General features: G+C 35.8%; 1 protein-coding gene across 1 annotated transcript in view; it reads left to right on the top strand.

The window, feature by feature from the left end:
* Positions 1-22,571, top strand: part of ADGRV1 (adhesion G protein-coupled receptor V1) — a 500,208-nt gene that overhangs the window by 314,159 nt on the left and 163,478 nt on the right. The window contains exon 87 of the mRNA XM_039255493.1: positions 5,167-5,345. Within this exon, the coding sequence (XP_039111424.1) occupies positions 5,167-5,345 (179 nt within the window). The remainder of the gene's footprint in view (positions 1-5,166; positions 5,346-22,571) is intronic.

Genomic DNA, 22,571 nt, shown 5'->3' with positions numbered 1-22,571 from the left:
ATTATTGGTTCCATTCTTCCTCTCATAAAGTATTGCATTTAACATTTCCAAGTTTGCACTAGTTAACTTTGACCCTCTTCAGTAGGAGTTCAGTTAAATCAATTAAAATTTTCAGGCCTCCCAGAAATCTTTTCTGGCAAGATAGTATATAACTGAGTCAACTCCGTAACTAAATCAAATTATAAAATTGTTGTTAAATTCAACAAAACTTACTAACTCAAATTGTATAAATCTTCATTTGTTTGGTATTTCTCAAGAATAACTGTATGCAAAACATTTTACTAGATACTCTGAGGTACACAAAAATTAATCTACCACAGATCACAGTCATGTTTGAGCAATTTATCTGCTGATAAAACTTGTAAATTCTCATTTAGTATTAGCAAAAAAATGGAGAGGAAAAGAGAAAGGATAATCTCCTTATTTTTACCAGAAAAATACATCTCCACAGGCATATTAAGTGTGGGGGGGAAATGAGAGGGGGGAAAAAAAGCTCTTGTGTGAAAAATACTGTCAATATTTGCATAAGTCTCTATGGAAATAAATCTTAATCAGTCTTCAAAGGAGGTTTGGACTTGTTTTCTACGCCCATCTATAACTAACCAAAATATGAAAAAGCTGTTCTTTTCTCTCATTGCCTTTGCTTCCTCATCTCTAAATAAGAGGGTATGTGTGGTAAGATGATCTGTAAAGTCAGTATTACTTCTAAAATTCACAGTCTGAGCATCCAGACCATTAATGTTTTTATTTAAGGAATTGTAATTTCTACAATATTCAGTCACAAAGTATGAGTCAGGAAAATGTTAGTAACATAGTTTAACTTGTCCCTTTACCAGAGACAGAAACAAACCCAGAGGAACTAAATGATGTTGGCCAAAAACATGCAGCTTATCCATGCAGAACCATGTCAAAGCTCAAATCAAGTCACTAAATCATCAGGTCTTTTCAAAAGAACTTTCAAGTCATTATTTATATTATTCATTATTTACCTGGAAGTTTATTTTTAAAGTTTGTGTTTGGACCTCTGCAAATTCTCCTTTCCTTTATTGGTATACATTGTATTGATGACAGGAAATTTTCACAAATATCAGTAAGTAGTTGTCTTTAAATTTATTAAAATGGGCTTTAAAAATTTTTTTTATGTCTTCATTTTATTTTGAGAGACAGAGAGTGAGCAGGGGAGAGGCAGAGAGAGAGGAAAAAACAGAATCTGAAGCAGGCTCCAGGCTCTGAGCTGTCAGCATAGAGCCCAATGCGGGGCTCGAACCCACAGACTGGGAGATCATGACCTGAGCCGAAGTCAGACACTTAACTGACTGAGCCACCCAGGTGCCCCTAAAATCGGCTTTTAATTATGTGCTCTCAAGTTACAGTCACCTAGGGAATCTTGAAATGCTGGTAGTTTTGATAAGTATGCAAATTCAAATATATCATACTTCAGTGGTGAGCATTGACAGAAATGAAAAGGTGGTAATTCAAAAAAATATTTTAATGTTTATTTATTTTTGAAAGAGAGAGAAGCAGAGTGTGATGCAGAGAGAGAGAACAGGGAGAGAGGGAGACACAGAATCCAAAGCAGGCTACAGCATTCGAGCTCTCAGCACAGAGCCCAATGCAGGGCTCAAACCAGAAACTATGAGATCATGACCTGAGCTGAAGTCGGACACTTAACCAACTGAGCTACCTAGGCTCCCTGAGAAGGTGGTAATTCAAATGCAGCAGTGTTTAGAGGTGACATTAAAAATGTGACTGTGGTAACATCACTGATTTTTGGACACTGCAAAACATTTTATTCACTTGTCTCTTTCGAAGTGTCTATTGGGTTCCTAAGGCTGAAAATAGTTTTAAATCATTTGGGGCTTGCCTTTTGCCTGCATTACATTGATGCTGGGAATCTGTAAGCTGTGTGTTATGAAGGGTAGTCAAGTTAAATTAGTGTAGTTGGTTAAATTGGGGGATAGTTACATTTTGGCTAAAAATATAACATGACTACATAGTGATGATGTCTTCAGATGGCCTATAAGATGGTTCTAACAAAATTTTTAAAGCTTAGAGAGAAACGTAAATAGAGACCTAACTATGGAAATTTTCAGTTCACAGTTAGTGTTGGGTAGGTAGGAAAAATGACATATGGACAGTGAACAGCAAGCCATGCTCACTCCACCTGAAGCATGTTTGGGTGAGAGTGACACCCTTTAACTTGCAGTGAGTTCTCAAAATTTTGCTAGTTCCAATATTGGATTATCACACAGACGCCATGGCACACAGCATATGCTGTGAATCTGTCAACATGAAATTATTACACAAACATAATGGTCTTTAAACACTCTTCCCTTAGATTACAAAAGAAGAAACTTGATTACAAGGAAAAGACTGTAGTCAGTTCTCCACTGTCTTCTCTGTTTAGAGAATAGTAGTAATGGGTAATTTTAATCCCATGCTTTTGAATAGCAATATATATCTCGTCCATATTCCTTGTTTCTTTTAACAACAAAGAGAAAGTCAATTGAGCTAATTTAAGCAAACATTAAAATCATAAAAGGAATAATGAGCATATAGGATAACTTACTGAACCCAAGAATTGTAAGAACTTTGTCTCTTCTCTGAAAACATAACATTTGCTCTTCACTGTGCTGTTGCCTGTTCCTACCACTAAAGTTCATATGTCTTTTTTTTCAGCTGACCAGCTGAATTTCAAGAAATTTAGTGACTCATCATTGACCCAGCCTGGTCAAACTTCTCCCCCAGATCAAATCAGCTATGAATGGAAGGACAGGGTCATGATCCACTATGCATATTTTGGGGTGGAAGATAGGATTCTGAGAACTCATGACCTAGGCATATCCCAAAAGGTTCCTACCATACTGTATTAAAATATTTTATGTTTGAGCCATATGGTATTTCTAAGATAATTAAACATCATTTCATTACATAGTATCTCAATTCTATAGCAAAAAGAACAAAACTTACAATGGGAAATATTGTCCTTAAAGTACATCTCAGTGGTTGAATTCTTTTAGGAGGGGAAGGGATTTTTTTTTAAGTCAGCAAAAGGTTGTGACTGTAAGAGCTTGTGTTGTTTAACTGACTGTTCCTCAGCACTGTGCCTTGAGCTCTTTGGAGCAGAAGCCATGCATGTCCAAATCTAACCAACACTTAGGCTTGTGTCAGTCTTATCTGAAACTCTGGTAAAGGTCAGACAGTTGCCAAAAAGTTGGGTGATTCTAAATGATGGAACTAATGTCCATCTTTATAAAAGCAGACATTTTTGAAATATTCCAATCTCTATCATGATGAATCAACTTAGAAGTCAATTAACATGCTCTCCTTTCTGATTCTTCCACAAGATATCCCACTGAGTTACCATCTTACAGGGATACACACAAACATCTATTTAAAACAAATAATTAATACTTTTATTTTATTTGCGAAATGGGCTAATAATTCTTCTTTTGCCAGAATTTTCATTCTGTAACAGGCTGTTTGATCACCTCAGTGTCAGACACTTGATACGGTCCCACTTACTTGGGTGCGTGTCCCAGTATTAATTACGGAAAGAAGGGAGAAAACCCTGTTGGACCCAATGATTAGAAAAAGAAGTTAGAACAAATTTACATAAGCAACAACTCAAAACATGCTCCATAATTACAGACATACGCAGATATACATAAAGATATGAAGTGCTGACAGGAAATGAAATTCAGAGACAAAAATCTCCAAGTAACCAAACATTTTTTATTTATTTTTTCCTGGCTTAGGCCAATCAGTACTAATCCCTCAAGGCTGATGTGGTCCAGATAGAACCTTACTTGGAAGCCTCCATAAACAGCACTGAAATCCTTCCCAGGAACATTAGGCATGCTTATTTATCCCATAGAAAGAGTTTCCATTGTATCACAGCTTACTTTTGGTCTTAGACTGTTTATTTTTTCTTTCACACTGAATTCCTAATAGGAGATTTAAGGGAGGTGGTAACATTTTCCAATGGTGACTATGTGTTCAGCACTTTATACATAGCATCTCATTTAATCTTTGTAAGAACCTCTTTGTATACATAAGGAGACTGAAGCTCTGGAATTGTTGCTTGCTACTGATTGTCCCTCTGATGTATATATAAATATATGTGTATGTATATAGGTGTATATATGTAATTTATATATGCTCACACTTTTTCTACCAGATGAAACTGAGAAGGAGGATTTATCTAGTAAAGAAGTATCATTGTGTGAAAAAAAGATGACATTCAGTGTTGACAAGTTCCAAATTTGGCTTAGGTGTGGGAGCTAAGGCATGGGATTTGGAGCCCATAAGAACATATTGTTTTCCTATTCTGTTTATCTGATGTGCCCCTCATTCTTCTGTCTGTATGCTTATCCTTTATATTTTGATCTTAATAAGAAATAGTGGGTATAAAATATAATATAAATATAAAATATATTAAAATATTAATATTTCTTTCCCACTTGTTTGGAAACCAACATACCAGAAAGCAAATACCTCCGCTTGTCTCTTTCACTGCTCTATCCCCTTTGCCTAGACTGCCCCTTGGAATTTAGTAAGCACTCAATAAATATCTGTCAGGTAAATGAATGAAAAAGAGAGTATAAAACTGAGAAAGAAAAACCACTACAAAAACTACCCCCATCATAGTACTTTTTTTTCTGTGGAGTCATTTTCTGTTTACTCCTCTGTGTCTCCTGCTGGGAACTGACATGTGGATATCTTCACAATTGTATTCACATTCCCTGGAAAAATGTCTAGCCCTGTTATATAAGGTTGTAATAAAAATTGTCAAAAAGTCTGGGACCACGGGCGATTTGCTTCCTTATCATCATGAAGTTGTTTACATGGGAAGTAGGTTTGAATATCAGTGTATATTTCTTCAAAGACACAGTCACAGAACAAACACAGATAATTGTGACAGAATAAATCAAAGCAAACTAAAGAAAGTAAAAAGTACAATAAATATTTTTCAGTGTTTCAGGATTTAAGAGGTATCCTGAATTTCTTAGGTGTATGAAAGAATGAATGTGTGAACTAACCATAAACAATCAAATAAAAAATAATTATTAAGTAGTGCTAGCCCTTTGGTTAGTCAGTAGTAAGTGTGTGTACTGTGCCATTAGACCAGAACCTGTTCATTTTATGTTCTGTTTCCTTCCTTAGTCTGTGAATTTCTGGTACGTACTGGTGATGAACGATGAACACTCAGAGAGGCGATATCTGCTATTTTTCCTTCTGAGTTGGGGACTTCCAGCTTTTGTGGTGATTCTCCTCATAGTCATTTTGAAAGGAATCTATCATCAGAGCATGCCACAGATCTATGGACTCATCCATGGTGACCTGTAAGTACATCCAGGCAGAACTCATTTAGCCTTTTTAGCCTTTTTGTACTTGGACAGCTTTAGTAGTAGATGGTGAAATGATTGACGAAGTGCTATGGCTAAAGGAGTAATACCAGGCAGACCTCGGACTCCTCCCAGATGGTCTGAATCTCTACTTCCTCTAATTATCCCTTTGAGTAAGAAACTGTTACCTCTCCAGTTCCCTTGATAGATAGTTTTGTCAGGTGAGTAGGTATATTAGACAGTTCACAGTAATTTGTACTTTTGCATAATTTATTTTATTAGATTGAGACAAAAATACCTAGTGAAATCAAGAACTATGAAAATTTTGATAAAGAATACAATCAGTGAAAAATATGGAGTATGGCATATTATGTAAGGAGTCTGATATTTATTTGGGGGTAGAGGGTTGGGAGAGGGTGACAGTCACTGCCATCCATTACATCCTTAAATACCAAAAGACTGTATCAGAGTGAATGGAAAGTGTCTGCAAAAGTACACAGAAAAGAGACAGGGTCAACTAGGACCTTCGTATATATTCTTAGTAAAGTACACTTATAGTCTTAAAATGTAACAAATCTGTATACATATATACACATATATACATGCCTTAATTGTGAGTCTGGTATCTTATGGCTTTGAGGACCACTCAGCCCCTTTATTGACTCCACATACAGGAAAAATCCTTAGGAGTGCCTGGGTGGTTCAGTCAGTTAAGCATCTGAGTTGATCTTGGCTTGGATTATGATCTCTCGGTTCTGGAGTTTAAGCTTCAGGTCGGGCTCTGCACTGATAGCGTGGAGCCTGCTAAAAATTGTGTCTGCCCCTCTCTCTGCCCCTTCCCCACTTGCACTCTCTCTTTCTCCCTCAAAATAAATAAATAAACTTTTTTTAAAAACCTCTTTATAATAATAAAGCTTAATCAACTCCCTTGGTGTAACGAGGATTAGAGGGAAAAAGTAACATTTCTAAATAAGAAAGAATAGCTCGGGGCGCCTGGGTGGCTCTGTTGGTTAAGCGTCCGACTTCGGCTCAGGTCATGATCTCACAGTTCGTGGGTTCGAGCCCCGCATCGGGCTCTGTGCTGACAGCTAGCTTGGAGCCTGGAGCCTGTTTCAGATACTTTGTCTCCCTCTCTCTCTGACCCTCCCCTACTCACTCACTCTCTCTCTCTCTCTCTCAGAAATAAATAAAACATTTAAAAAAAAAAAAGAAAGAATAGCTTATTCATAATCTTAGGAAGACAGTATTACCTTATTATCTCACAGGTTATTGTGAAGATAAAAATTAGTTAATAGGTGTGAAAAATCTTTAAAAGGATAAGTACTATATAAACAGAAGTCATTTCAATATTATTATTGCCCCTGATCAGGTATAACTGTCCATTAATAATTAATAAATACTTGTTATTGAGGTTTGCAAATGTATTTCACAAATGGGCAATCACACACACACATATCCCCCTACATTCCACCAAGGAAACTAGCTATGTAATACAAATACACCCACTGAGATGCCATATATAGTCATTTTTTATTGAGATTCAGTAATACATCCTCATACTGATGATCTTGTAGCATTATAATGTATTTGATGCATATAAAATTCTAAAAACCTAATCTTCTAGAAGGGAATTATTGTGTCTTTTCAAAATTATGTTGTGACATTTCGTTACCCCTGATGGGGCAGCCAGGATTAATTTCAGAAGGTTCAGCATCATTCTTTGTTGGATACAAAGCAACCATGAGACAAGCCCTGGCGGCCAGCTACCCATCTCTTTCGTGAGCTTCCTGGCAACACAGGACTTACTTGGCAGCAGTTTTAGCATTAACACGTGTACCCACCCAGCCTTGGTAAATGGAACCTGATAAAAAGTGATATTAACTAGAAGGAACTCTCTTGGTGCTTCTAAAGGGATTTTTAAAGACAGAAATAGGGGCACCTGAGTGGCTCAGTTGGGTAAGCATCCAGCTTCTACTCAGGTCATGGATTGTGGTTTATGAGTTCGAACCCTACATCTGGCTCTGTGCTGACAACTCAGACCCTGGAGCCTACCTCAGATTCTGTGTCTCCCTCTGTCTCTCAAATATAAATAAAAGCCCCTCTTTCTCTCAAAAATAAATAGAAGCTCAAAAAATTTAAATAGAGAAATAAACTATTATACAAGAATGTCCAACCCATCTGACTTAAAATATTTGCCTTCTGAGGCTTTTGCAAAATGTTTTTTATTATTGGCTCAATTCTAAGTAAAATGCAAAGCACATTAACCTCTACCTGGTTTTCATATGTTAGGAATTATAGACCAAAAGTGACTAACTTTTGTAACTCTTTTTTTTTTTTTAATTTTTTAAATGTTTCATTTATTTCTGAGAGAGAGAGAGACAGTGTTAGCAGAGGAGGGTCAGAGAGAGGGAGATACAGAATCTGAAATAGGCTCCAGGCTCTGAGCTGGCAGTCAGCACAGAGACTGCCGCCGGGCTTGAACCCACGAACCATGAGATTATGACCTGAGCCAAAGTCGGATGCTTAACTGACTGAGCCACCCAGGCGCCCCTAACCTTTGTAACTCTTATAGGTTACCCTGATCCTCCATTCATGTAGAATTCCTAAATCATCCCTGTGTAAATTTGTTATAGTTTCTTTTTAATTCTGTATTTTCTTTATCACTTTAATTTCAATATAAAGATATAAATTATGATTTATGTAAAATATTTTATACTTATAACATCGTGTAAGAAGTTTTCTCTAGCGGTAATGATAGGAATTGTGGTTACATGAAATAGTAGCTCATCTGCTGTGCAGTGGTTACTTCACAGTAACAAAAAATGCCTTTCGATGAAGAATTTTCTCTAATGCGGATATCCATATATACCAGTTGTTATTTTCTTTTGTCCAACTTTGGAACCAAGATTATGGTAATTTCATAAAAACAGGAAGTGATCTCTCTTCCTCTGTTAGCTGGAAAGGTTTTCAAATTCAGTGTTATTTCTTTTTCAGTATTTTTTTTTTTAAGGTAAGCTCTGTGCCCAACACGAGGCTTGAACTCATGACCCCAAGATTAAAAGTTGAATGCTCTACTGACTGAGCCAGCCAGCATACCCTTCTTCCTTAGTATTTTAGAAGACTTTACACATGAAGCTAGCTAGGCCTTGAGTTTTCTTTACAGGAAGACTTTTTTCTTTTTTCTTTTTCTTTTTCTTTTTTTTGAGAGAGCGAGCGAGAGTGAACGAGAGAGAACAAGTACGTAAGGACCAGAGGGAGAGAGAGGCAGGGCTGAGCAAAGCAGGGCTGGGGCTCACCCAGTAGTGGGAGGCTTGAGCTCACAAGATGTGGCACTCAGACTCACAAACATGAGATCATGACCTGAGCTAAAGTCAGATGCTTAACCAACTGAGCCACCCAAGTGCCTTATAGGAACACTTTTAACTGCAGATTTATTTTCCTAAAAGTATATGGAACTATTCATATTTTCTGTATCTAGTTCTTCCTGTGTCATTTTGGTAAATCTTTTTTCTATGAATGATTTCATTTCACATAGGTATTTAATTTTTTAATGTTTGTAAGATCTGCAATAATGAATCTTTTTTTCATTCTTGATATTGATAATTTGTGTCTTTTCTCACTTCTTTTCCTCTCTTGATAAGTCTTGCTGATAATTTATTAATATTATTTTTTTTTCCCCAATCTAGCTTTTGACTAGTGGATAATCTCTATTATGCATTTGTTGTCCGTTTCATTTTAACTTCATCAATTTCTGTACTCATCTTTTATTACTGTTATTGTTTGGGTTTTATCTGATTTATTTACTTTTTCTTTCCTTATTTGCTTTTTTTCTTACTGTATGCCAGGTACTACTCATTTATTTTATTAATTTTTAAAATTTTTCCTGGGCTTCATCAAGGTACAGTTGACATATTATGTAAGTTAAGGTGATGATTTGATACATCACTTGCAAAATGACTACTACAGTAGAGTTAGTTAACACTTCCATCACCTCACATAATTACCTTTTTAAACGTGTGTGATAAGAACATTTAAGATTTACTCTTTTAGCAACTTTCAATCATATAATACACTGTTGTTCACTGTAGTCATTATGCTGTACGTTGAATCCCCAGAACTTATTCATCTTATTAACTGAAAAGCTTTTGACCAGCATCTCCCCATTTCCCCCAACCACAGCCCATGGCAACCAACACTTTACCCTCTGTTTTTATGAGTTTGGCTTTTTTAGTTTCCTCATATAAGTGAGATCATACAGTATTTATCTTTCTCTGTCTATCCCTTATGGCCTCAGGGTCTATCCATGTTGTTGCAAATGGCAGGATTTTCTTCTTTCTCATGGCTGAATAATATTCTGTTGCACTGATATAAAAATGTGTGTGTGTGTTATATGTACACATCACATTTTCTTTATCCATTCATCTGTAGACACACACTTAGGTTGTTTCCGCAGCTTAGCTATTGTGAATAATACTGCAATGAAGGTGGAGTACAGATCTCTCTTCAAGAACCAGATTTCATTTCCTTTGGATATATACCCAGAGTTGTGATTGCTGATTCATATGATAGTTCTGTTTTTAATTTTTTGAGGAACTTCCATACTGTTTTCTTTAGTGGCTGTGCCAGTTTACATTCCCACCAACATTCTGTGATCTTTATTATTTCCTTTCTTCTGCTAAGTTTGGGCTTAGTTTGTTCTTTTTTGCTAGTTCCTTGAGGTGTTGTTAATTTGTTAGGCTGTTAATTTGACACCTTTCTTTTTTCCTAAAAAGGCATTTATCACTAGAGATGTCATCTTATAATTGTTTTGGTATGTTGTGTTTCCGTTTTTGGTTTTTTTCAGGACTTTTTTTATTTCACTTTTGATTTCTTCTTTTATCCATTTGTTGTTCAGAAGTATGCTTAATTTCCACGTACTTGTGAATTTTCCAGTTTTCTTCCTGTTAGTGATTTCTAGTTTCATGTCATTGTGGTTAGAAAAGATATTTGGTATGCTTTCACTCTTCTTAAATTTGTTAAGACTTGTTTTGTAGCCTAATACATGATCTATTCTGGAGAATGTTTTATGTGCACGTGACAAAAATTTATATACTGTTACTATTGGATTGAATGTTCTGTATATGTATTTAGATCCATTTAGTCTAAACTATAGTTCAAGTCCAACATTTCCTTATTGATTTTCTTATTGGATGATCAAACCATTGTTGAAAGTGGAATATTGAAGTTCCCTGCTATTATCATATTGTTGTTTATTTCTCCCTTCATATCTGTGAATATTTTCTTATATATTTGGGTGCCCTGACATTGAGTACACATGGATTTATGATTGTTATATACCCTGTTGATGAACTGACCCTTTATTGTTATTATATCATGGCTTTATCACTTGTACATTTTGAATTGTTTTTGTTTTGGTTTATTTTGTCTGATATAAATATAGCCACCCCTGGCCACTTTTGGTTTCCACTTGATTATCTTTTTCACTTTTTTTTTTACTGTGAGCCTATGTATGTCCTTAGAGCTGAAGTGACTCCCTTATAGGCAGCATATCATTAGGTCTTGTATTTTTTTAAATGTTTATTCATTTTGAGAGAGAGAGAAAGAAAGATAGACGGAATTAAAGCAGGGAAGGAACAGAGAGAGAGGGAGACGCAGAATCCAAAGCAGGCTCCAGGTTCTGAGCTGTTAGCACAGAACCTGAGGCTGGACTCAAACTCACGGACTGCAAGATCGTAACCTGAGCTGGTCGGATGCTTAACCGACTGAGCCACCCAGGCACCCAAGATCTTGTCTTTTTTATTTTTAAGTTTTTCTTTATTTATTCTAAGAGAGAGAGACAGCGCACACAAGCATGAGTGGAGGAGGGGCAGAGAGAGAGGAGAGAGATTCTCCCGAGCAGGCATTGCATGGTCAGCACAGAGCTAGATGGGGCTCAAACTCACAAACCATGAGATCATGACCTGAGCTCAAATCAAGAGTCAGCCGCTTAACTGACTGAGCCACATGGTCACCCCAGATATTGATTTATTAATCTAATCATCCACTCTACCTTTTAATTGGAGAATTGAGTTCATTTATATTGAGTATTTATTGATATATAAAAACTCACTAATGCAATCGTATTAATTGTCTTCTGGCTATTTTGTAGTTCCGTATTCCTTTCTTCTTTCCTTGCTGTCTTCTTTTATTAATTAATGGTTTTCCTTAGCGGTGTACTTTGGCTCCCTACTCTTTGTATATCTTTGTATCTTTGTGTATCTACTGTAGGTTTTTTTTTTTTTATGGGTACCATGAGGCTTACATAAAACCTCATCTAGATATAGCTATTTTATTCTAACAATTTGAACTTCATTCAAATGCACAAACTCTACCCTTCTACTTTACCCCTGCTCCTTTTATGTTTTGATGTTACAACTTACCTCTTTTTAAATTGTGTTTTCACTTAAAATTTAATGTAGCTGCAGTTACTTTCAATCCTTTTTTTCTTTAACCTTCATGCTGGAGTTATATGATTATCATACAATGATAATACATTATTGAGAATTCTGGATTTGACTGTATAGTTATCTTAACTAGTGTACTGTATATTTTCACATGTTTTCAGATAACCAATTAGCATCCTTTCATTTCAGCCTGAAGAACTTTCACCTTTTCCTTTCCTTTTTCTTCTTCTTTTTTTTGTCTCTTATTTTAGAGAGAGAGAGAGAGAGAGAGAGAGCACATGCAAGCAGGGGAGAGGGGCAAAGGGAAAGAGAGAGAATCTTAAGCAGGCTCCACACTCAGCTCACAGCCCACGGCGACACAGGGCTTGATCTCACGACTTTGAGATCATCACTTGAGCTGAAATCAAGAGCCAGATGCTCCACCATCTGAGCTACCCAGGCACCCCTCTTTTCACCCTTTCCCATAAAACAGGTCTAGTGGTGATGAAATTCTTCAGCATTTATTTGTGTGGGAAAATCTTTATTTCTCCTTCATTTTGCCAGATAGGGTATTCTTGATTAGCATTTTTTTGCTTCCAGCACTCTGAATATATCATCCCACTTACTCCTTCCTGGCCTGGAAGGTTTCTGCTGAGAAATCCACTGATAGCATTGCGGGGGGGGGGGGGGGGGGGGGGGGGGGGGAGGGGTGTCCTTGGAAGTTATAAGCTTCTTTTCTGTCTCTGCTTTTAAGATTTTTCACAGTTTTTTTATAATGTGTTTTGGAAAAGTTGAGTTTGTTTAGGGACCTAGATTATCTATTCAAAAGTCCAATAAACATTTCTACCAGAATGGCACCTAGCTCTCTTATATTTAGTGTGTTCCAAATTGATCTTCTAAATGTGAGCTTTGGCCTGTATTTCCTAGGAAAGTTCCACTACCCACCCAGGTACCTAAGCTGTGAACTTAAGAATTTTTCTACTTCTTTTTTCTTACACTTCACATCCTATTAGTCACAAATTATTTTCTAGCCTAACTCCTACATGTCTTCCTAATGTACCTTCTCATTTTCATCTTCATCTCTTATTTCATCACCATTTCTTCAGTTCACTTCTTTCATCTTTGTCTGGTCTGTTGGGTTGCCTCCTGACTTGTGTTCCCGTTTCTAATTTCTTCCTTGTTAATCCATCCACTAAATTCTGAAATATGGAAATGATCATATAACTCTGATGCTTAAAACCCAACAGTTGCTTTTCATTACTTTCAAGTTCATGGACTAATAGGTCATCCATAGTTGACACTAACCTGTTGAACTAGCTTCATTTAACATCCCTCACACCCATCCTCCCCAATTAACTTTGTAACTGAATCATTTGATATTTCCAATGATCTCTTGTGCCTGTACCTTTGAATATATCTTTTATGTCTCAAATGGTTTTCTTTGCTTTTGTCTGCCTAGAAAATATCTTTTTTTTAATAATATCTAGATACTGTAGAGTATTTAGTTTCAGACTAAAATACTACCTCTTATATATAGCCTTGGTAGACTCAGAGCCTTTCGTAAATCCTATGATTTATCAACCATACTATATTTTGAGCACTTGATTATGTCAGGTATGTTCATTGAAATTCAGACTGGAGATCAGTGACTAATAACTGGTAACATATGGTAAAAGTTACTAAATTTTTGAAGGACACAGGGTATAATTTACTCTTGAATATAAATATCTGAACCAAAAAAAGGAAAGCCTTAACAACCCTAAGCTAAATGTATACAAAGGAGGGTTTAGAGATACCTTTCATGCTTTCTCTATGCAGTAACATATATATAATAAAAATTTACAGATAATATGATTATCAAAGTTTATCTAAAATACTTGGAAGTCACCAAATAATTCTGTATCTCAGTTTAAAGATTACATGAGAACTGTGGTATCTTATAAGAAAAAGATTTTCTTATACATACATAAAAAGTTAAATTGTAATTTACCAAGACTATGGATTTTTTAATCTAGGTTTAAATCACATAACATGATCTGGAGGAAGATCCTACAGAGACTATAAAATTTTTAATTTACTTTTGTCTGTAAAGTAGAAAATCTGGTATAGACTTGTTATTGTTCCTTTGTCATTGAACCAGATGATTTTATGACTCTATGAAGAATCACTATACTCAAAGTTAACCAAAAAAAGCTTCCTATACTTTTAACATTTTTCTTAAAGACATCTTCATCACTTTTTGAAATTAATGCTAGAAAATTTCCCAGCTTTTTATCTTATAATTGAACAGTGCTGAAATAAAATAAAGTCAAAGTAAAGGAAATCAATCAAGACTGATTGGTCACCAGAGGTGATTCTGCTGAGAGTACCCAGAGGTAGTTTCTACTGAGTAGGTTATCGAGTATCCTTGAAAGTACTCACCTGTTTTCCTTGGATTCACTTCTCGGCTATTTGAGAAAAAAGAAACAAGCTAAAGAGAAATCTTTAGCCTGATCTTGCAAAGTGCAGAGGGAAGGGAATACGGAACTGAGTCAAGAGCCAGGGTGGAAGCAAAAAGAATATAGCCCTGAGAATTGTCCCTAAATAGATTAAACAAAACAAAACAAAACAAAACCATTAATTTGAGTCCACAAATCCGTGGCTATGGAAGGATAGAGTGATTGAGAATGAGTGTCAGAGACATGCCATGTAGCGAAGAGGACAGTGAAGACTTTCTTATCTCAGTATTCCTACCTTTCAGCTGCAAGACCCTGATACATCTATAAATGTCAATAGCAGTAAAACTGACCCAAAAATGATGATAGGTTGGTTTGTACTTTCAAATGCTTGCTTTTTTCTTTCTTGTTTGCTAATTCATATGAAGTCAAACCTTAAAAGAAACTCAGCATACACCTATAGAATAACTATTATGTGCAAAGGCCTAAGTGAATTCTCATCTACGTAAGCTAAGAATTTGTTTGCTCGTAATGAAAAAATGCATAACTTAATTTTAAAATTTATGACATTTAAAATTTTTTAGTATTTCACTTTCTTAGCATTTTAGCATATTTTACTCTTGATACTTTCAATAAATCTTTTTTTAATAAATCTTAATTGTAACCTCTTCTGATTATCCTGATCCTGAACTGAATTACCTATTTTATAAATTCCTCAATCCTCTGAAAGCAGTCTAATTCAGTTAGCTATATTAGGAGAAATTGTTGTTAATATAGAGGACAAGTCTGTATGCTCTAAGTTAGAACTAAGCAGAAGTAATAGTGCTCTATTGGAAGTATCATCACATGAGATTTTTTATTTTTATTAAATTAAATTTAATTATTTAATTAAATAAATATAGAGAGCCTGTTTACTTATTGTCTAAGATTAGAGAATATTGCCATAAATCTATGGAGGAGGGGTATTGTCAGGATCTCTTCAAAGGTTTGTTCAGATAGGGGTATATTATTATACATGGGTGTACATACACACACATGCACGCACGCATGCACACACACAATATATGAACATAGAGCAGCTGCTTTAGACTAGCATTTTCCATTTATTCAGAGCTCCAAAATAAAGAGATATTGGAAGTATGTTTTCCTTTAAAATAATAGAATCACAGAAGTGAAGGGTTGGAAAATGCCTAGCTTGCCTTAATAAAGTCCTCAAAAACATCATGATTCAAACCCCTGTTCAAAATATCTTGAACTTCTTAAACCAAATATTCAGTTTGTTTGACTTTTTATGGCACTGATTAACAACTTTTCCACCAATCTTATCTCACTCCCTTATCTTGTGTTAGCTTTATCTCTCCTAGCAACAACCGTAGCTTTTGTGACTACTGCTTTATCTCTATGAGAAAAATTCTGCCTGGTGCCTTCAGTTACATCCTTCATGGCTTCTTAGTCCCTAGATCCTTCTCTTTACAGGCAAGGTGGAACTTGGACAAAAGAGAACTTTATAAAGCCTTAAATCCAGTCCCAATGCTATCCTTGAGTAATCTTTACAGCATTGCAGACAAATGTTCATTCACTTTATAGTAGAACTCATCCGGTAAAAAGAGTGTATTTCCTTGCAGGGCTTTTTCACATAGAGTAAAAATCTTTTAGATTCTGTTTAAATGTCTGATTGCAGAGTTCATACTAAAAAAAAAAAAAAAAGAAACAAAAAATAACCCATTATTTTCAACGTGATAATCCTTAAGTTTTATGTGACAGTTATTTTTTTTCAAGCTAAACATTTCTGATTTGTTCAAATATGTCCTTTTGGGGTACCGGGGTGGTTCAATCAATTAAGCATTAGGCATCTGACTCTTGATTTCAGCCCCACACTGGGCTATGCACTGGCAGCATGGAGTCTGCTTGGAATAATCTCTCTCCCTCTCTCTCTGCCCCTCCCCTGCTCATGCTGGCTCTTTCTCTCTCTCTCTCTCTCTCAAAATAAGTCCATAAATGTAAAAAAAAAAAAAAAAAGTTCTCATACGGCATGCTTTTACATCTTTTCACTATCTTAGTAGCTCTCTTCTAAACTTATTCTATCTGTATCAGTCTTTCTTCTTATATTTTATTTTTGAAAGAATTTTAAACACAGAAAAGTTGCAAAAAATTGTCAGTATTTACATATACCTTCACCCTGGGTACACACACACATACTTACATAGCCATAGCACAATGATCAAAACCAAGATATTAACTGTGATAAATAACTGTTAACTAAATGGCAGACTTTGCTCAGTGTTTCCCAGTGCCTTTTTCTGTTCCAAAATCCAGTGCTGGATTCCACATGTCATTCACGGATTACATCTCTTTGTCTCCTCCAATCTGACAGTTCCTCTGTCTTCCCTTGATTTTACTTTTGATGAGTACTGGTGAGTCATTTAATAGAATGTCTCCAAATTTGGTTTTATTTAATGGTTTTCCATAATTAGATGGAGGTATGCATTTTTTTTTTTTTTTTGCGAAAATGGCACACAGTATTAAAGGACAAGTTTTTTTTTAAATAATTTATTGTCAAGTTGGTTTCCAAATAACACCCCGTGCTCGTCCCCATAAGTGCCCTCCTCCATGCCCATAACTCCCTTCCCCTCCCCCCACCCTCATCAGCCCTCAGTTTGTTCTCAGCGTTCAAGAGTCTCTCATGGTTTGCATCCCTCCCTCTCCACCACTATTTTTCCCTTTCTTCTCTCCCATGGTCCTCCATTAAGTTCCTCCTAATCCACCTATACATGCAAACATATGGTATCTGTCCTTCTCTGCCTGACTTATTTCACTCAGCATAACACCCTCAAGTTCCTTCCATGTTGCTACACATGGCCAGATTTCATTCTTTCTCATGGGCATGTAGTATTCCATTGTGTAGATAAACCACATCTTCTTGATCCATTCGTCCGTTGATGGACACTTAGGCTCTTTCCATGTTGTGGCTATTGTTGAGAGTGCTGCTATGAACACTGTAGTACATGTGCCCCTATGCATCAGCACTCCTGTATCCCTTGGGTAAATTCCTAGGAGTGCTATTGCTGGGTCATAGGGGAGTTCTACTGTTAATTTTTTGAGGAACCTCCACAGTGTTTTCCAGAGGGGCTTCACCATTTTAAATTCCCACCAACAGTGTAGGAGGGTGCCCATTTCTCCACATCCTCGCCAGCATCTAGAGTCCTCTGATTTGCTCATTTAGCCACTCTGACCGGCATGAGGTGGTATCTCAGTGTGGTTTTGATTTGTATTTCCCTAATGAGGAGGGATGCTGAGCATCGTTTCATGTGTAAAGGACAAGTTTTTGTGTGTCAGCATGTTTTCAGTTCTCTTTTATATATACCTAAGAGTGGAATTGTTGGGTCATATAATTTAACTTGCTGCTTTCATGATTCTCTCCTTGTCTTTGTCTTTCAGCAGTTTAATTATATATTTAGATATGGTTCTCACTGGTTTCTCCTAATTAGAGTTTGTTGAGCTTAAGGTGGAGATTAATGTTTTTTTTTTTTTTTTTTTTTACCATATTTGGGGAGGTTTTGGCTATTTTTTCTCCAAATATTTTTTCATCCCTTTCTCTCCTCTTTTGGGACACTTAGTATTCATTCGTTGATAATCTTGATGATGTCCTAAGAACTCTGAAATTCTGTTGAATTTTCTTCATTGTTTTTCTTTCTGTTGCTTAGACTTGATAATCTCAACTGACCTATTTTTATGTTTAATGATTCTTTCTTCTACCTGTTCTAAACTGCTGTTGAGCCTTTCTAATGAAATTTTCATTTTAGTTATTAGACTCTTTATAATATACTCTAGAATTTCTGTTTTTGTTTTTGTTTTTGTTTTGTTTACAGCAATTTCTTTCTCTGTATTGGTATTCTTTATTTGGTGAGACATCATTCTTATACATTCAATTAGTTCTTTAGACATGGTTTCCTTTTATTATTTGAGTATATTTTAAATAGCTGATTTAAAGTCTTTATCCAATAGATTTGACATCTAGTTTTATTCAGTGATAGTAACTATTGCTTGCTTTTTTCCTCCTATATACGGACCATACTTTATTTCTTTGCGTGTCTTGTAATTTTTGTATAAAACTGGATATTCTAAATAATATAATGTAGAAAATCTGAAAATAATATTCTCCCTTTTCCTTGGGGATTGTTGTTTCTGCTCATTACAGTAGTAATTCCTCATTTATTGAGTTTTATGAACTAATTCTATAAATGTATAAAACTAAATTCTATAAATATTCTTTGTCAGAGTGACTGCTGATCTGTGTTCTGTTAGTTTAGTGATTAATCATTGACAGATATTTCCTTAAATGTCTGGAACTGAGAAACCTCCCACTTTTTGCCAAGTGGTTCTATGTGCATGTTAGAACATGACTTCAATACGCCATCAGGCAGTTGACAACTACCCCTTAGCCTTCACTTCCTGCTTATGTAGATCCTCAAGGACAACCAGTAATGAGAGAGCCTAAGATCTTCTCAGGTCGTTCCTGAGCATAGGCACAGTCCTAGGCATGCATATGGATTTCTAAATTCTTAGGAATATACTGGCCCTCTCCAAAGCCTCTGTGGACATCTCATACCCCAGCTTTTCTTACAAGCTTTTTGGTTTGTCTGTTTGCCCCAGTTGTTGTCATTCATTAGTTCAGGAAGCCATGGAGTTAAATCACTTGCTTTACATTGTTTTTAATAAACAACCCCCTCACCCTTTCACTCCATAATTCTTACCCCCTATGCAAGGAACAGAATTTCTGTACTGGCTGGTCTTTGAGACAGGTCAAATACAGAGATATCCTTGCAAGTTGGTGCTTTCCTGAGAAATGAAGCTTTCAAAGAGTGACAGCTGCATTCTCCCACCCAAGTTTCTTCTCTCATGGCTGCCAGACTGTGTCAGGAATGTGAGCTGTGATATTTCAAGGCCACATGAAACAAGAGACCAGAGTTTAAAACTCAAACAAGTTAAACTGCCTTGAAGGTTGCTATTCTTACTAATAATCAGCTTCTGAGTCTTAATTCTAGTATTCAAGCATTCCAATATTAAGTAAATATGCTTAACTCTGGAACACCCAAGTACTGAAATGTGGGAACCTAAAAGAGTATACTTTAGCAAACTCACTATACTAAATATGTCAGGAGACGTATCTGTAGATTTACCTTCGACTGGAGTACAGTGGAAAGAGCAGCTTTGGAGGTAGATGGATATGGCGTCAAATACTGACTCTGCCATCTTCTGCTGACTCTGTGACCCTACACAGGTTGCCCTCTAAGAGCTTGAAGTTCCCCATCTGTGGAATAGATACAATAAAATCTGTGTCATAGAACTGAGATGTGGATTGATTGAGATGATACACAAAGGAAAAAAATGCATGTGAATGTGCAGTCTTTGGCACACAAGAAGGGTCAATTTGTGAGAGCCTCATTTACCACTCTGTGAATGTGTGTCTCATATGAAGTAATAATTACATGTAACTTATCAGACAAGCCTAAATATTATTGACCCTATAAATTCTTAAAGGGTTGCTTATATTATTACCTCCAGATATTCTGATACTATTATTTAAATTATTTCTATAATTTTCTTTTGCCTCTTTGACTTTAAGATTGCAAACAGTACACTCTTAAATATTTCTCAAACTCAGAAGCTTTTATCAGCTTAACTTGAAGAGTTTTGTTTTGGTTATAAATGAGGGGGAAAATACCACTAAAGCTTTCCATCTTTTATGGTACTGTCTTATTTAGTTTTGGCTGATATAACAGAATACCATACATGGGGTGCCTTAAACGAGAAACATTTATTTTTTATAGTTCTGGAAGCTTGACGTCTAGATCAGAATGCAGACATGGTCAGGTTCTTGGTGAGGGCCCTCTTGCAGGTTATGTCCTCATTTGGCCCTCTTGGGTACATGCACAGAGAGATCCTGTGTTTCCTGTTTTTATTAGAGCATTAACCTTACAGTGAGGCTCCACCCTCATGACCTCATCTAACAATAATTACTTCTCAAAGGCCCCGCCTCCAAATACATCACATAGAGGGTTAGAGTTTCAACATAGGAATTATGTGTCAGACAAAAACATTCAGTCCCTAACAGGTATTTTTAAAGTTTATCTAGGGGCGCCCGGGTGGCTTAGTTCGTTAAACATCTGACTTCGGCTCAGGTCATGATCTCACGGTTCATGAGTTTGAGCCCCACATCAGGCTCTGTGCTGACAGCTCAGAACCTGGACCTTGCTTCAGATTCTATGTCTCCCTTTGTCTCTGCCCCTCCCCCGCTTGTGCTCTGTCTCTCTCTCTCTCTCTCAAAAATAAATAAACATTAAAAAAATTCTTTTAAGTTACTCTAAATGTGAATGTAATCTGAAGTAAATGATTAAATATCCATTTTAGTTCCAAGGAATCATTTTCGGCCAGGCCACAAATTGTGAAAAATAGTAGAACTTTAGTCTCATTTTTGTTGAAAGTTGAAGAACTATATTCTTCTATATCCAGAAACAGCAAGGTTTATTCTAAAATTATTCTCAGAGAAAAGTATCATGTAAATCTTTTTATTTATGCTGATTTCACTAGTATCAGCAATGGCTCTTTCCAAGTCTTAATACAGCAATATAACATCAATAAATACATATAATATAATATAATAAAATATAATATAATATAACATAATATAACATCAGTATATTACTGTATAACATCACTTATAACTTCATCACAAAGATAATTTGCTGTAAATGTGTATATTTAATGTGTTTTTTTTTTTTTTTTTAATTTATTTTGAGAGAGAGAAAGAGTGTGACCAGGGGAAGGACAGAGAGAGTGGGAAATGGAGAATCCCAACCAGGCCCCAGGATATCAGTTTAGAGCCTGAAATGGACCTTGAACCCACAAACCATAAGATCATGACCTGAGACAGACACTCAACCAACAGGCCACCCAGGCATGACTGTGATTGTGTGTGTGTGTGTGTGTGTGTGTGTGTTTAAATTTTTTTTCTATGTATATGCACACACTCACATCCATATATACACACCGTCACAACAAAAACAGGATACTATATGTACTATTTTGCAGTTTACTTTTTATGCGACAGTTTTCTATGTCAGTATATATTAATCCTGTTTGTCCTATAATGTTCTGTTTATTTCACCAACCCTCTACTGGTACACTTCTGAACTATACCTAGTTGATTTTTTTGTAACACTGTTGTAATGACTGTCCCTGTAAAGTATAATGTTTGCTATACTTGTGTTAATATTTTCCATAGGATGAATTTTGAGCAATGGAATGGCTCATTTAAAGGACACACATAAGTTTTTACTTTAAAATATATTACCAGAGTGTTTTCTAGCATGGATATGCCTTTTGGCACTCAAATAACAAATTATAACAGAGCCTGTTGCCCTACATTCTTGCCAATTCTGGATAAAATTCAGTTTTTTTGCAGTGTTTGCAGTGTGAAATTTTATTTAAAAATATTTTCAAATTTTTATTTCTTTAACAGTTAGTATGTTTTCATAGCTTATTTTATTATGTACCACATGTTATACTACTCATTAATATATCTTTGCATAGCTTTATTTAGCATTTTTCTTTGGTCAGTTGCTTGTTCATCTCCTTGCATTAATTTTTCTGATTGTTTTGTTCATGTTTTCCAATAATTTGAAGTGTTTTCTCTTTTTCTTTTTTAAAGCTGAAGTAGGCTATATTAGGGTGATTACTTTTGTCTCCCTTGAATTTTTATTTCTCTATTAACACATCATTCTCCTATTCATTTTTAAGAAAATTTCACATTTTAATGTAGGAGATGAGCTTTTGTGTGATATCAGGTCATTTCAGAGAATTATTTGTGTGCTAATTAAATTTTCCAAGTACAATAATAGTACAGTTAACACGTTGAGAGCATGTAAAGTGATTTACTCGGGGTCAGAAGGGTGAAAGTGCATTGCCACAGGAACCTTAGTCTCTGTTCATCCTAATTTATTAACTAGAGGCAGAATCAGGAAGACTGATGATTACTTATCAATGCAAAGTGCTAAGAACTTGCACATTTGAAATATCCAGCCAAATAAAGTATTAGGAAAGACATAATTATAAAACTGTAGGAGATGGAGTTGTTCTGATAGAGATGTTTGTAAAATTGCATTTTTAAAAATTTTCTCATAATGTTAATTTAGTTTTGAGAGAGAGGCAGTGGGAGGGGCAGAAAGAGAGGGAAACACAGAATTGAAAGCAGGCTCCAGGTTCCAAGCTGTCAGCATAGAGCCCAACATGGAGCTCAAATTCACAAACCGTGAGATTATGACCTGAACTGACGTAGGATGCTTAACCGACTGAGCCACCTAGGT

This window comes from Hyaena hyaena, unplaced genomic scaffold (assembly GCF_003009895.1).
Source record: "Hyaena hyaena isolate Hyena2069 unplaced genomic scaffold, ASM300989v1 scaffold_529, whole genome shotgun sequence".
Taxonomy (NCBI): Eukaryota; Metazoa; Chordata; class Mammalia; order Carnivora; family Hyaenidae; genus Hyaena; species Hyaena hyaena.
Note: the sequence above shows the minus strand (reverse complement) of the source record. Positions and strands in the feature narration are given on the sequence as shown.